General features: G+C 44.0%; 1 protein-coding gene across 7 annotated transcripts in view; it reads left to right on the top strand.

Annotated features, from left to right (window-relative positions):
* ESRRB (estrogen related receptor beta) overlaps window positions 1-15,573 on the top strand; it is a 158,765-nt gene that overhangs the window by 118,360 nt on the left and 24,832 nt on the right. For all 7 annotated transcript variants that reach the window (XM_064714449.1, XM_064714451.1, XM_064714450.1 and 4 more), the window contains 2 exons: window positions 2,135-2,544; window positions 11,457-11,573. In XM_064714449.1, the coding sequence (XP_064570519.1) occupies window positions 2,135-2,544; window positions 11,457-11,573 (527 nt within the window). The remainder of the gene's footprint in view (window positions 1-2,134; window positions 2,545-11,456; window positions 11,574-15,573) is intronic.

Below are 15,573 nucleotides of genomic sequence, written 5' to 3'. Positions count from 1 at the left end.
CAGAGATAGGAGATGAGGTCAAACTTTGAGGATGAAACAGAGAAGAGAAAATTAGGAGATACTTAGGTCAAATGAGATCATAAGGATGCAGGACTGTGAATTTACTGCATATCAAACATCTATACTCCTATCATCAGACTCACAGATGTGATACATAAAAGTGTGCACTCCAGCTTTGCTGATTCATAGAATGTTTTGTCCTGTCCCCTGATGGATTTGAATCCTTGGCAGAAGGAGTTGCCACAAATACCAGGTAAATAGGCTGAAACTGAAATAGAAATTACCTTCATGACCATGGTATGGAAACTTTAAACAAGCAGAGGTTCCAAGAAGACAAGTCAAGCATCTCAGGTCAGTCAGAATTCTTTGCCATGTCATCAGGAAAATGCTTGTTTAGTTTTTCTTAAAGCCTTTGACAAATTGTCTTGCTGAAGGGAAAATTTAACCTCTCAGGTTAATACTATTATCAATTAAAAGGTGTCAAAGACCCTACTTGGAAAAGAAAGAGAAGTCAATTTTCAGCATGATAAAGGTTAACATGCATTACCCACAAAGATCAGTATTGTGGTGTTTGATCCATGTGTTAATGATCTGGGAAGTGGGTGAACAATGAGACTGCAGATAGTATCAAATTACCAAGGAAGAGTAAAGAACTCCAGAGGATCCTAATAAAGCTGGGCATGTGGCCTGCACAGCATAGTAGCACATGAAATACACTGTTGACTATTGCAAAACATTGCACACCAGAAGAGTTAATTTGATTTTTTCATTCATCATAATGGATTCTAAATTAACTCTAGCAACTCAGGAATAAGATAATACTGCTTGTTGAAGAAATGGTAACAATTCAGGTTTTCATTTAAAGAGGGGAAAAAAGCAAACAGTGCAAGGAGTTACATAATATGTAGACTGAAAATAACTTTGAAAATATTGTAACGTCACTAGGTAATGGCGTGCCTTTCCTTGACTACTGTCCAGACCTTCAGCTGGAGAAGTGATGGAGCAGTGCCAGTTCCATGCTGCTGAGGAGCTGGCTCATTGAACTCTGTTCTGGACTGAACAGAAATAGCCAGACTAGAGGAAGTTCAGAGATGGATGATGAAGCAGATAAGAGATCTGCAAAATCTTCTGCATGGAGAGCAATCATATAGATAATGAAGAGCTGAATGAGGAGAACATGGCAAAACTACATTTCCTGAGAAGGAGAGTCAGGAGATATTCAGGGATCCTGACAGACTGTGAATATATTATCGGCAAATAAAACTGGGATTTGTTCATACACCGCACAAGTAATCCCTGAAACTCATTGCTGTAAATATCATAACAGTCTTCCAAAAGGAATAAGACTGTCTGTGACTAAAATAAATACAAAATGCTTGAAAAGTTGTTTCCTGAACTGAAATGGTGATGTTCTTTCCATAAATTTTAGAGTATAACCCCTCTTTAAGAAGTGGGAATTTGTGTGGCCATGCAAAAGCTCAATACTAGTAAACAGAAGAAAGATTAAGATTTAAGATTAAGCAGATGATTTTTTGAGCAGATGATTTTTCCTTCTGTTTTGAAGCTCCTCTTTTAGTGATGATAGTGCAGCAGGGCAGGGTAAAGGGTGAGATGCGGTGAGAGAAGGAGTCAAACTTGAAAATTAATCAAAGACTTCTGTATTACATATGAAAAAATGAAAATCCAATCTGAGCAGGTCCTTTCTGCAGAGCATGCTACTGAACCTTTTGCATAAAGCTAGGACAGCCCATTCTCTACCAAACACCTTTTTCACCTGGTCTGCCACAGGGAAGCTTGTTTCCTTCTGCTGTCTCAGGGTAGATGGTGCTCTGGGTAGACCGTGCTTCATCATGAAAGAGCACTCATGCTCTTTCCCAGCACTGCAGCCTGTGAAGAGCCTGAAATTATGATCTACACAAAGAGCTTTGTCTTTACTCTAGTGTGAGTCTGTGGGGAGCAGGTGGGCTAGTCTTAGTCTGTTGTACCGATATTCCTCCAGAAGAGCCTGCATGGGGTTGAACTGCCCGAGCCAACTGGAGTTGGACTGATGTGGCAAAAGGAGGGCTCTCTTTTGAGTAAACCTGGAATGGGGTTTGGCCAGGTGGTTGCTGAGTGCTTTGCTCTCTCCCTGCAGGCTGCTCGGCAGAATGGCCACGGAGGAGCGGCACCTCTCCTCCAGCTGTGGGTCCTTCATCAAGACCGAGCCCTCAAGCCCATCTTCCGGCATTGACGCCATCAGCCACCACAGCCCGAGCGGCTCCTCCGACGCCAGCGGTGGCTACGGGATGGCCATGGGGGGCCACCCCAATGGCCTGGACTCGCCACCCATGTTCAATGGCACGGGCATTGGCAGCGGGTCCTGCCGCAAGCGCTACGACGACTGCGCCAGCGCCATCATGGAGGACTCGCCCACCAAGTGCGAGTACATGCTCAACGCCATCCCCAAGCGGCTGTGCCTGGTGTGCGGGGACATCGCCTCGGGGTACCACTACGGCGTGGCTTCCTGCGAGGCGTGTAAAGCCTTCTTCAAGAGGACTATTCAAGGTATGGTGGGAACTGAGGCATTCACTCCATAGAAATAAAGGGACATGGCCCCAGACATGGCTGAAACTGTGGTGTCATATAAAAGGGGGAAAGGGAGAATGAATGTAATGCACCTAACTCTCCATCCTTTTGTATGCTTCCTCTCTCCTCCTGCTCAGTTCTGGGTCTTCCAAATCAATATGGACATGGAGTTAGACTATGTGATGGTAGGAACTTTTGCTAAATTCCATGCCTGACTGGCTACCAGATCTGGTTATCTGGACTAGTGGATCTTCCTGCCTCTGCTAGTGGCACTGATACTATGAGAATGTAGCAGCTAGTGGAGTAAGGCCTGGACAGGAAGTGCTTTGCCTTCTAGTGGTGTTGTAAGGCCCATTTGAAGAGTAGATGCTTCTGCCAAGAGATGGAATTTATGTAGTCACATCTGTACCTTGAAGTGAAAGCTCCAGCATTACAAGAGTAGAGAAATTCTACTGTCCTACTAGTCCTGATATGTAGCAATGAACTCTGTACAAACCTCAGCACAAATCTAGACAGAGAACTTTTGTGTTAGTTAGTCTTTTTCTCCTTTTCCAATTTCACCAACCTTTTTCATTAAGATGCATATTCTTTGAACATTGAAAAAACTAGGTACTGAAGAAGATGAAGTTTTGTCAGCCTCACTTAGGATGAGCAATTCCTCAGGTGATTTTGAAAACCTGAATGCACACATGTGTAGATGAATTGCAGTGTGTTGCTCCTTCATGTATAATTCACATATGAGGAGCATGGCTGTGTCCTGACTGCCAAAAGTGTGCTTGCAGATGTGCACGTGTGCAGCTACAATATAATCAAAAGCAGGAGTGCATCCAAACAACTTCCAATATACGTGGATGCTTGGGTATACTTATATACACATGGCCCATGTGAGCAAACATGCCTGGATGTACAGATTTCCTCCTTTATTTCCTCCACTAACTGGAAAAAGAGCAGGATCATTCACCTGCCAGTGGGAAGTGTATTGGGTTTGCCCAAATATGGAATGCTGACTGAAGGCAGCTCTACAGTTAGCAGGCAGCTGTGCATGTACTTGGCTGCTGGCTGGGGTTAGTCCACCACATCAATACTTCCTTGGCCCCTGTGAAATGAAAGAAGTGCACATGTGGAGAGACCACTCACTTTGTTAATTGAATGGAACTGATTACACTATGTTGCTGGGGATGTTCAACTCTTGAGCAGTACAGGGTGCAGTTTATCCCAGGTCTCTGCAAAAGTCACTATATCTATCTTGTTTTCATAGATTTCAGATATCTCTCCTTAATGTGGAAATCTAGCTGTGGAAATAATTACTCTGCCTCACTGATACTTCCTTCTTTATTACACCATGGCCATGTCTAGGGCATTGGCCTGTTCCCTGGAAGGGTTTCTGTGATTTGTCATTGCTGAATCTCTGTGTTTGGATGTGAACTTTTACTTGCATATCTGTCAGCACTGACTCCATCCCTTCTCCAGCTCTTGGACCCTTCCTAGTGTTTCTTTTAGGCACATTCAGGTGCTCAAGCAGGGGCAGGGTAGCACTCTGAAGCAAAGTCCTGGTGTCTTCTAATGCAGGGAAAGACCAGATAATTAACCCTTCATGGAAGTGATACTGGAGGACCTCTGTGGCAGAGCAGAAGAGATCTTGAGAAGAAGAAAAAGACATAGGAACTTTCTGAAAACTCTTCAAAAGTAAATAATGCATGGTAGCAGCGCATGGAGCCTGTATCAGCCAGGTGATATGCCAGCTGACTGAATCCCAACATGGGAGAGTGCTTCCCTCCATCTTCCTTTCCCTAGCAGAGCCATAATTCTTTCTCCTTGTGGTTCCCTAATTGATTGCATGTTAACATGTAGGAGACGGGGGGATAAAGGAGTAAGTAGAAACTTCTCTCACCCTGTCATCAGCCTGGGCTGGCAACTGAGGTACCAAAATGCTTTTATTCCTCAGAGAGATTCAAGTGTGCTGTGCCTTGGGTGAGCAATTTCAGCTATGGAGCTGAAGGCTGAGCCCAGGGTAGTGGGCAGCAAACAGGTCTGCAGAGTTTGGTAGAGCCAAGAAAATGCACTGTTCCCAGGGCTCTGCTGCTGTGGGAGTGATATCCAAGTCTAGCCCTGGGTGTGCAGAGGAAAGGATTTAAGGATCAAATGAAAGAGGAGGTGAGTGGCAAGAGCATTTCCAAAAGGTGTTTATCCTGCAACTTTATTATTTTCAGTAGCTGTTTGAAGTATCTAACAGACAAAGTGAAACATCTTCATCCAGCACCGATGTAGGCTTTGCAGAAAGGATGCAGATGTGTATGTTGTGTAGCTGCTTTTCCCATTTGGTACTATCCTAGTACCAAAATCTTGCCATGATTCAGTATGTGGGAGTGGCATTGACTCAATGGTTTGAACACTGAGGTGGAGCAATGACCCCAGGACTTCCCAGATGCTCAAGAGATGGAATAGGTAAATTTATCATCAGGCTTTTGTGGTCTTGGACAAGCCACTTCACTTCTCTGTGCTTGAGTATTGACAGGTGAAAAACTATTGAATACTATGACAGTACTTACTCTGCTGGCCTTACATGTGCATGCTGCCATAAAATGGGTCTAAATCTGTGCTGAGTTACTAAACTACTGCTGCCCTATCTAGATACCCCTGATCATGAAGCAAAGCTTCACATCAAGTCCCACTGCCAACTAGCCCTGCCCCTTCCCCCTGCTACAAATTACCCCATGCCTATTACAGTTTTTAGGCTGCATTAACTCACATAAAACCTGCATATCTTGAGGCAAGAGTATCTTGCAATGGCCTTTTGACTCGCTCTGCTGCTCTAGCAGCAGCAGGAAGAAGGGACATCCAAGCTGCAGACCTTCTTTAAGCATGATGGCTTTTTTGCAGCTGACTTTCTCTTGGCCAGGTGAGGCCAGGTTGTCATGGACAGCACAAGGGCTGCTGCTTTTCAAATGATGGGGAGAAGATAGAGTGAGAGCCAGTACGGACATGGGTGAATATCTCTGAGGTCACTAATATTGCTGTGTGGGAGTTTTCTGTCAGTAGGATTTTTCCAAAAAAAAGTGGAATTTTTATCAAGTCAGATTTCCTCAAGAAAAATTTTGATGATAGGAGAAAAAAAGAAGGCAGGAGAATCCAAACCATTGATTCCCTTCTAGCTGAATTGGAGTGTTTGGTTTTCCTGAGCTAGGACAGGAAGACAGGATCACCCAACACACCGTTAACCTGTCCCACCTCTGTCGTTTCTTATGTTGTGTTACATTGCCCAAGGATCAAGGCCTGGAAACCGGTGTGGCATTTCCACTTTGCAGTGTTGGCAATGCTTGAGACAAAAGTGAAAACCTGAGGTGAGATGAGGGAACACATCCCTGGGCTGCAGGTCTTTCTCTCTGAACATGATATTTTGAACCCCAGGATTGTATTTCCTGTGCTTTGAAGCAGTCAGAAATCCTAAACTGACCTGAAGCATTTTCAGTCTCAGCTAGGCTAACAAAATTTTAATCCTGTTTCTCTATCATTGTACTGTTTCACAGAATTATATTCTAGTAGCAGTTTGCATTTACCTCACCTGACTGTGAATGTTGTGGGATGTGCGATCTAGTGCAGATAGGAGAGAATCTGATATCAGACACGTTTAAGTGTGCTGCCATTGGTGCTCAAGAGAAGTCTGATTTGAAACGAAAGATTTCATACTAGTTGAATGTAAAGGAATGGGTCTGTTACATAAAGTATAGTTTTGGATGTTTATAAAAAAAAGCTTTTTTAATTTCTCTTTCATGAAAATCCTAACGAATCCTTTCATCCAAATTTAGACAAAGACAAATTCTGGATTTTTTACAGGATAGAAATTCTCCATCAAAATCTATTCCTTCTCTTAATAGTTTGCTCAGTAAGTAAAGCATTATATATCAGTCAAATATATTGTCATTCTCTTTTTGTTCATAAATAGTTACTACTAGTAGGTAGTTTTGCCTACTTTGAATATTAACTAATAACAGTGCTGTGTAACAATATGAGTCCTTTATTATTCAATATACTCATGACTATAAGTACCTTGCATCTATTTTTCATCTTCAAATGGTGAAAATAAAGGTTATTTCTAAAATGACCCATTATTATAAAATAAAAACTCAAAGCTCAGCAAAACATTGGAGATTCAAAGAGACACATTTGCCATCATCTTCTGGACAGGAAAATAGTGTTAGGCAAAGTGCCTGCATCTGAGAATTTGCAGCTTGAGTCTTGCAGCTTCAAGCTGAGTGTAGCAACAGAACTGCTGTGTTGGGATTCCTTTACACCAATAAGGGGCTTAAAAGGTGGATAATGCAGCTCAGAAGACTTGTGGGGATTTATAACAGGCTTGTGATAAAGTCTTCTAGGGCTTTCTGGTTCTTGTTGTGGTGCTTGGAGTGGCTCCTAGGAAGAGGAGTGGTTGACAGAGGTTTTCCTGAGCAGGAGAGTGTTACAATCCACACTCACAAAGGAGGTTTTGTGTCCCTACAGTAACAGCCACATCAGCTGGGAACTGTCCTGTCCATCTGTCCTTCTCAGAAATGTGCCTGCTGCTTTTCAGGTGGGAGTTCAGAGTTTTCCAAAAACTTCTAAAGCTTACCCAGGGAAAGTGCAGTATTTCATGATCTGGCGCATGACTTCTGATTACTGTTCACAGATCAGTTGAATTTAAAAAACCATCTTCAGTGCAACCTCAGCTCCATTAACCTAGTGTTTTCTGTTTGCCTCAGTACATCTGTACAGCGAGCTCTGTGCAGAAGGATCTTTTCTGTGGAAGTTCTGTAAAATATTTCTGTGCCTGAAACCCTATAGACAAATTTGCTGCTGGTAGGGAGCCCCAGAACCCCCATCCTGCATGCTTATGCAAGCAGGAGGCTGATTTGAGTGAGTTTTTGTGAAATGTCTAAGCCTTCTTTTGTAAGTAGGAGGCAGATGTGCCACTCTGAGGAGGCAAACAGTGCTGGTGTTACACCTATATGTATCCTGTTTTCCTTGTAGCATCATTTGAATCCTTTTCTTTGAAAGCTGAGGCTTAAAAAATAACCCTTCTTACCTCATGCAGATCACTGAGAGATATTCCTCTGATTTTCACAAAGTACCTCTCCTCACACCAAGGCTTGAGCTGTGATGCCTCAGCTAGAAGGACTAATTGAAGTGCAATGAAGAAGAAACAAGAAAAAGCAAGATGGGCTTTTTTTAGCAATCAGAAGCTGAAAATTTTTTAAGGACTTTATTGACTATTTTTATCCAGTCCTTCCTGAGTTTTCTTGCAGAAGGGCTTTCTAGAAAGGTAGAACCAGTAAGCAGGGAGTAGCTTGTGTCCCCAGTGCTGTACTGATTTCAAGCTCTGTTCTCCTGAGAACCCTATCCATAATTTAAGCAGGAGATGGGTGGGATTTTTCTGTGCTCCCCAAGCTCAGGGAGGCATTCTTGTCTTCCCAGTCCATCCTGTTCCAGAGAGGTAGGGTGAATATAGGGTCTCTTGAAGTTTTGGTTACAATTTTCGAGTGCTACTAATTATATGTGCGCTAGAAAATATGTTCCAAATTGTTTAACAGTCAGAGGTCTAATTTTGCAGACAATAGGGTAATTTTGCAGTTCTCCAGCATAAAGAAGCATGATCTATCACTTTAATAGTCCTTTGCTGTTTTGTAGCATCTCTCATCTAAGGGCTTTAAAGTACAGTTACACCTTATTGAAGAAAGACTCACAATCTCTCCAGAAGGTAGGTTTGGTGTTCATTTCATTTTGCAGATGAGTCAACTAGGACATGGTGAGGAAGTGATTTGACCTACAAGGTGATATATGAGGGCTTAGAAGAAATCCAAACTCTGATCTGTTCACCTACCACTTGATTTTTGAAGCCATTTTCAAGGTAAATCTTGTGCCATGGCTTCGCTGAGGTTCTACCATTTTTTAAGATCAAATGTAAATATTTTCTAAGTAAAGGAAATCTCTCTAATAAGCAACAGCTCAAAGCAAGGCCTTGTCTATTGAATTATCCCCTTTTTCCCCCCCTTTCTTCTGGGGCACATAATCTACAGTTCATGGCGCACAGAGACTTGACTCACATTTTGCTGTTGCATACAGAGTTGTCCATGTCTGTGTGCACCTTTGTGTGCTGACACTCTTCTGCAGGACTTTGCAGCATCCCCAGCTGCTGCAGTGAAGGGAAGCTCTTTCTGAGGCCCCTGTGCTGGCAGCTGGGCTGGTGATGTGACTGCCAGCCACTGGGAGGCTGTTGGAATTTCGATGAGTTAATCTCATCACTTTATCACAGGGCACTTACAGAAATTACAGGGAGCTGTGAGCAACTCACTGTGCTGGCAGCCAGCCCCAGGACCCATAAAAGAAATTGAGACACAAATAAAAAAAAAAAAAAAAAAAAAAAAAAATCTGAGAACTCTGGTAAACTTTGGAAATGACAGGTTTTTTTCTGGTCGAGTTCTGCTTGGGTAATGCTGATTGTGCCTTCCCTAGTGATGCCCCTGCTTTCTGCAGTAATGGCAGGCATTGCCCCAGCTGTGGCTCTCAATCTCTGCAGTGCACAGCCTCTTTTGGGGCCTGATATAAAGCTCCCAGTGCTTAGGCTCCTCTGAGGCTCCTTTAGCAATCACGATCCCAGCACAGATGTGTGTTTGAAAGCTGCTTGTTCGAGCTGCACAGGGAGTGTGTACATGGTAACCAGTACCTACACATCTCTCACACTCTCCCATTTAGTTGTGGTGTAGGATTTGTAGACTCTTTCCAGTCTATGCTTGCCAAAGGATCCAGGGAATAGAGGCATGGAGAAGCCTGGGGATCTGCTTGACACTATGGAGGGACCTTGAGCTTCCAGATGAGAGCTGTTCACTGTCTGCCACTGCTATAAAGGCTCAGTGTCCTTACTGTAGTGTCACTGTGTTAGGGGGCAAATTTTTGGCTTTTGGACCACAAAACATGAAATCTAGCATCTCTCTAGAGCTCTGATCATGTCTTTGGTGAGACAGGTTGGCATTCAAACAAAGGCAAAAAAAAAAAGTGAGACTGTGTCTGAGATTTTTCCCAGGTTTGCTCCTGCTCTGTTCCTTCCTGTGTGGGGCACAGCAAGCATCTGATCATGAGATCAAGGCCACCATACTCATGGGTCTGTAATGTGCTGGAGCTCTGTGTCTAGAACAGGAATTGGTTTATTACCTTGAGATCTAGCTTGAATCTCAATTTCCAGCTCTCTGAGAATGTTGATACATGGCTGGCTATTTAAATTCAGATGCTGCACAATGACGAAATACAGCCTGAGTGGAAGCAACTTGTGCAGCACACTCTGTTCTTGCTGACAAACTGGATTTGGGGGCAGATGAGCAGTGGTGAGAGGAATGGGGTGGCTGGGCTGAAGCTTATGGGGAAGTTGCAAGTCTTAGGACAAACAAGAAGCAAGAGGAAGAATCTTTATAGCTAGTAGGCTGACCACCTTTAGGTTTTGGGGGTTGTGTGCTCCTGGGGTTTCACTCAGCATGGGCCAAGAATAATGAGATAAATCAAATGGTGCTTTCTTTATTTTGATTCTGTGCTCTTTTTTTCCACTCAGAAATCTAGGGGGCTTTCCAATAGCTTAGTGAACCCCAAGGTCTATTTACCACCTCCAGAGATTGATATGTTTCAGATTGTTGATCTTGATTTAGAGGAGGGAATGGTCTTGCACAGAACACAAAAATCCATTACAAAAGTAGGAAAAGAAATCAAGTCTTGTCCCAGTATTACTAAACTGTAAACTATACTTCTAATCTGATGCTATAGAAAGTCCATATTGTGTGTTCTCTCAGCTCTTGCCTACACTTCTCCCTACAGGTCTGATTGAACTCTCAAACCTCAGTTTCCTACTCTAAATCATTAAACCAGCTTTTCTATTGTTCCACTCATGTAGAGCTTAGGTACCTTTTTCAGTCCTGCCTGATTTACCAGTAACTAGACTGCCTTAAATGTATTGTCATTGTCAATGCATCAGTGCCAAGTTTAGATTTCCAGTTCAGCTCCACAGCAAACATTGCCCAGCCCTCTTCAGAAACATCAGCTCAAAGTGAATGGCAGGATTCTGTTTGTTGTCTTCTAGTACTAAATAATTGTTGCCTTACACTGTGATGCAGCATAATTCTACTTACACCCTTTTATCAGATCCTTTCATCCATGTTTTGGTTATATTTTGGCTTATAATAAAATGCGATGTGATTAGAAATAAATTTGGGATGCTTCTTTCTCATTTTGTCTTATAGGCAATGTTGAGGGGTGATCATAAATAAAAGGGAATGAGGAAAGTGAGAAGAGGGAAAGAATCCTATGCAGAGGATGGGAGCAGGTGCACAAGGACTAATAAAGTAAAAATGTTAATATTGCACAGAGAACTCATATTCATTTTGCAGGACATGTTACCCACCTTTCTCAATGCAGACCTATTGCTTCCCTGCTACCTGTAGTATGCCAGCTGGCAGGAGGAAGCGAAGGAGAAACTGCTGTCCCTGAGCTCCCTGGTTACCCAAGCAGGACAAGAAAGCGCAGGTGACATCCATCCCACAGTCATGGAGCAATACTGGCAGCAAGGGAAATTCTAGTAATGTCTGAACTGCTCCCAGTCTCTTCCCTGGACTTCAGGGAACAGTGCAGGTTTCAAGGGGTGCAGCACAAGGGATGACAACGTGCCTGGAGGATACGTGCCTGAAAGCCCAGCACTGCAGTCATCCCCTTGGCTGGGTCAGCAGGGTAGAGTCCCAGAGGATGTGTGTGTAAGTGAATGAGCAAACATGCAGCATTTACAGACTGATGGTGGTGGAAATATCTGGGCACTGCAGACTGTCCCTGCATCCATGGGGAGAACATGATTCCTGGGTGACCATGTCTGTGTTTGCTTTCAGGGAATATTGAGTACAGCTGCCCGGCCACCAATGAGTGTGAGATCACGAAACGGAGGCGCAAGTCCTGTCAGGCCTGTCGCTTCATGAAATGCCTCAAAGTGGGGATGCTAAAAGAAGGTAAGACAGAGACAGAATGAAAATTTTTCTCTGTCTCGACAGTGCCTGGTATTCCAGACATTACAGAATCTCCCAGGCTAACTACATGCTTGGCCTCTTTGTGTTTCTGAATGTATCTTTCTACAGGCTTTGTTAGAGAGTCAGGATGGGCAGTGACCAAGAAGGCAGTCCCGAGAGGACAGTGGTTCTAGTCAGTGCTCTCATGCTCTGTTATTAAATAACTGGAAACTGGTGGTGCCAGACCCTTTCCTTTCCCAAAGGAACCCTGGGCTGGAGGATGTTTCTCTTCTTGCACTCTAGTAATTTTTTGGTGTTGAGGAGAAGAGGCTCTCATGGCTAGGTTGGCAGCTCTTCATAAGGGAAGGATGGAGTTAATGCATAGCTGTGGCACAGTGTGCAATGAAAGTCTGCCTGCATTACCACTCAGGAGACTTTCTGAAGATGGTTGGTAGCACAGGTTTGTCTGGGAGCTGTGGGTCCTCTGCCCTGCATACTCAGTCTGTGTTTTGCTCAGCCTATTGATCTGTTCAGCACTCTTTGAGCAGTGTTCAGCTTCTCTCCTGTGCTGTTTTTCCTCCCACACCCCCCTTTTCAATCCTTGTCCATTCAAGAGGAACCACAGGGAATTCAGTGGCAATTAAACACATTCTTATGGATTGACTTTAAAGGTTTGTTTCCCTTGGGTCCCTCTGGGAAAGGCAGTGAGGGGAGGAGGGGAAGGAAGGAGAAGCACTGCACATAGCCCTCTGCATCACTCTGCCAGCAGAGCGAGATCCTCTCAGCTTAACCACAAGAAACAGCTGCTGGCTGTGGTTATGCATGAGTCCTGTGTACTGGAGCCAAGATGCCAGCATACAACTTTCTTCCAGGTCATAACATCACAGCAGCTGTAATAGTAAATTGTACAATGTCAGTTGAGTGTGTATTGCTTCTCACTAGAGCTCTGTCATTTTTTGAGAGGCAGGTTGATGGCAGCCAGTGTTGTTAAGAATGTGGATTAGACATTAAACCCATTTTGTTCTTTGATGGATGTGTAGTTTCTGTGGTTAAATATCTTTCTTCTAGAACATACCAGTTACCACAGGAGGAGATGCAAGCTTCTGCAGTTCAGCCCTTCCTGACCTAGGTGTAGAGGTGGTAGACTCAGAGCATCTTGATTTCCTACTGGGAGGGAGGCACCTACTTTGTAGTTAGAGACCACTGAAAACCTGCTTCTCTTCATGTGGTAGTTCAGGGAGGGGATGTATCCCACTATCCACTAAAGCCAATACACACTGGTGACACTTGCTTTAGTGGCAGCGCAGGTTGTTAATGCACTGTAGCCTATTCATATGAATCCCACAAAACAACCTTAAACGCCTGTAGTGGCTCCAGGCATTCTGCGGAGCAGCTGCACAGGTTCAGGCTTGCTGGCTGCCAGTGTCTGTGCTGTCCTGCTTCTGAGCACTTGAGCCTCTGGGAGCTGGCAGCTGGGGAGCAGTCACAGGAGGCAGTGCTGGTGTGCTGGCTGTGTGCTCAGGGCATCTCTGCTTCCAGTTCTGGGAGTTCAGCACTGTTCAGAGCAGGGTCCTGTGAAGGGTTTTATGTCTTAGCCTCCAAGTTCTGTGAAAACAGTTAACTCCTTCCAGACCAGAGTTAGTCTGGAAAGCAGTGTAAATTCACTCACACTGTGCTGTGCCTGAACTCCCAAACCCTGTGGGATACTATCCGTGGCAAACTGAAATTTGACTCTATGGCTGCTTTTGTGCTGAAGTGTATTTAGTTATTCATATAGGGATTGATCAGGCATCATTAAAGTCACTGGGGAAGGGTGGTTTGCTATTGATGTTAGTGTATCTATGATCCTGCCCATAATATTTAAAGCTGTGGAAAATACAGCATAAAGATTTATTGATAGCAATGGGATACAAGAGCACGTGATAATATCAAGAAGAGCAGAGGAGACTACCCTAGCAATCTGCAAATAGGGGTCCTGTGTCCTAACAGAGAGTGGTCAAGTGATGTTGGGCAGGCATCTTTTTTTCTTTCTTTTGCTCAGTATCCCAAGCTGAGAAATAAGGGTCATACTGCTTTGCTTTGCAAAATAATTGTGAGGACCAATTAGTTAACTTTATGTGAAGCTTGGTAGAAGCACAAAGTATTAGTATACAGAATTCAATCAATACGCATCTTTAAAAGCCAAATCCAAGAAGGGAGAAAAATGGTGTCACACGATTTGGTCTCCACAGAGCCAAGAGTTTCTAGAAAGAACAAATCCATAATTGTTTGAATTGCTCAAAATGCAGAATTGACAAGGGATTTCAGATTAGAAAAGGTTCAATGGTCTTTTCCATCTCTGATCTGTCATCCTGTTAGCTCATTCATCCCTTTTCTCTTCCAAGGCACAAGTGTTCCCAACTGTACCATTCTAGTTGTTTAACTGTTTTTAAGAATCCCTGATGTTTTGGTTTCTCCAGAGAGTCTATTCTGCAGTCTCCAAACTCTCATTAGGACAAGATGTCTCTTGATGGTTCTTTGTCCTGCTTGATTATCAAAAATTTGGAGGAAAGCAGTCTTTTGGTTAAAGGCAAGATCTAGAAATCAGTTCTCCTCTTCAGTTTTCCCTTTGATGTCCTTGGGCAGGCCACTGGGCTTGTAACTCAGTGGGGATGTTTCTGGGCAAAGAAACTATGCTTTTGCTCAAGAAGAATATGATATTCCATTAGTAATTAGTTAAATGCTTCATGATTTCTTCTCATTTTGCTGATTATTGTTGCCATACATTATGCCATCTCCTGCCTGCTGGGCATGTGGTGTTACCTTGTTCTAGAAGCAGAAGGCAACAGTACTCAAAAACGGCAAAAAACAAATAACCATGACTTTGCACTTGAAATGCTCAGCTTGATGCTGCAGGAGACTTGAATCGACCACTTGGAGACTGCATATAAGGGTCACCAGACATCTCTTCTCCCTGCGTAGGCTGCAGCTGGGCAGAAAGCTGTGAATGCAGCCCTTTAAGATCCAGGGAGACTGGCCCTGACATAGACGTGCAGGTTATTCAGGCAATGCCGAGTGAATGAGGATCAGGGCAGGAAGAGAGCCAATGGAGCAATCAATAGGTGTCTCAGATATCCAGGCCACTTTCTTTAAGAGAGCTCTGATCAATGTATTGCAACAAGGGAACTGCACGGACACCAGAGCTTTGCTGTCTCAGGTTCTCCTGGTGTGGTGCTGCAGAGCAGGCAAGTCTCACTGGGGAAAGTGGCAAGCAGAAAGCTCTGCCCACGGAGCCCAGCTGGCTCAAATGTCTGAAGTGTTGGCCTGTCTGGCTCTCTGTCTCTCACTTTCCTCTTCCATCTGGAGTGTGCCCCCAGGGAGCATTAATTAGCCTTGCAGGCTCTATAGGAACCTGCTGAATCTCAAGTCCAGCATTCCAGCAGATTCCAGTCCCAGTTGTTCATGTAGGGATGCACTGTCCCCAGAAAATCTGTGCTCTGCTGCTCTTTGCCTTGCTGCACCACCAGCCTGCAGGCAGTGGAGATGGGCATCTTCACAGCTTTGTCCAGTAGAATTGCATGTCCCTCTGCTCTGCAAAAATCAGGGAAACCAGTGATACTGCTCACCCCAACTGGGGAAGATTATGTCTGGTGTAGGGGGATGGCCAGTGCAGGAAAACTGTGCCCTGCAACTTGCAGTGGAGAGGCATTGTGCAGAGCTGGGAATCCTGGGCTTTGTCCAGCCCATGGCCTCTCTTTGCTCCCGTTGCTGTCTCTCTTGGGCCTCCAATGACTAAGTGTAGTTCTTTAACTGTGGGCCCTACAGAGTAGATCTAGATCTTCCTGGATTTCTGGAATGATAGACAGAGAAATTTCAGCAGTTTGGCTGCTCAAAACTCTTCTAAAATCTCAGTATACCTTGTAAGTTTTAGAAGAATATACCTTTGCCATTCATGCTCTAGCCACCCATAACCTTTCTGTTGTACAGCAATTTGTTTGTCTTCAAGAGGCAGATGTAATTTCAG

The sequence above is a fragment of the Zonotrichia leucophrys genome, chromosome 5, assembly GCF_028769735.1.
Source record: "Zonotrichia leucophrys gambelii isolate GWCS_2022_RI chromosome 5, RI_Zleu_2.0, whole genome shotgun sequence".
In the NCBI taxonomy this organism is placed as follows: domain Eukaryota; kingdom Metazoa; phylum Chordata; class Aves; order Passeriformes; family Passerellidae; genus Zonotrichia; species Zonotrichia leucophrys.
This window is presented reverse-complemented; position numbering and strand designations above follow the sequence as displayed.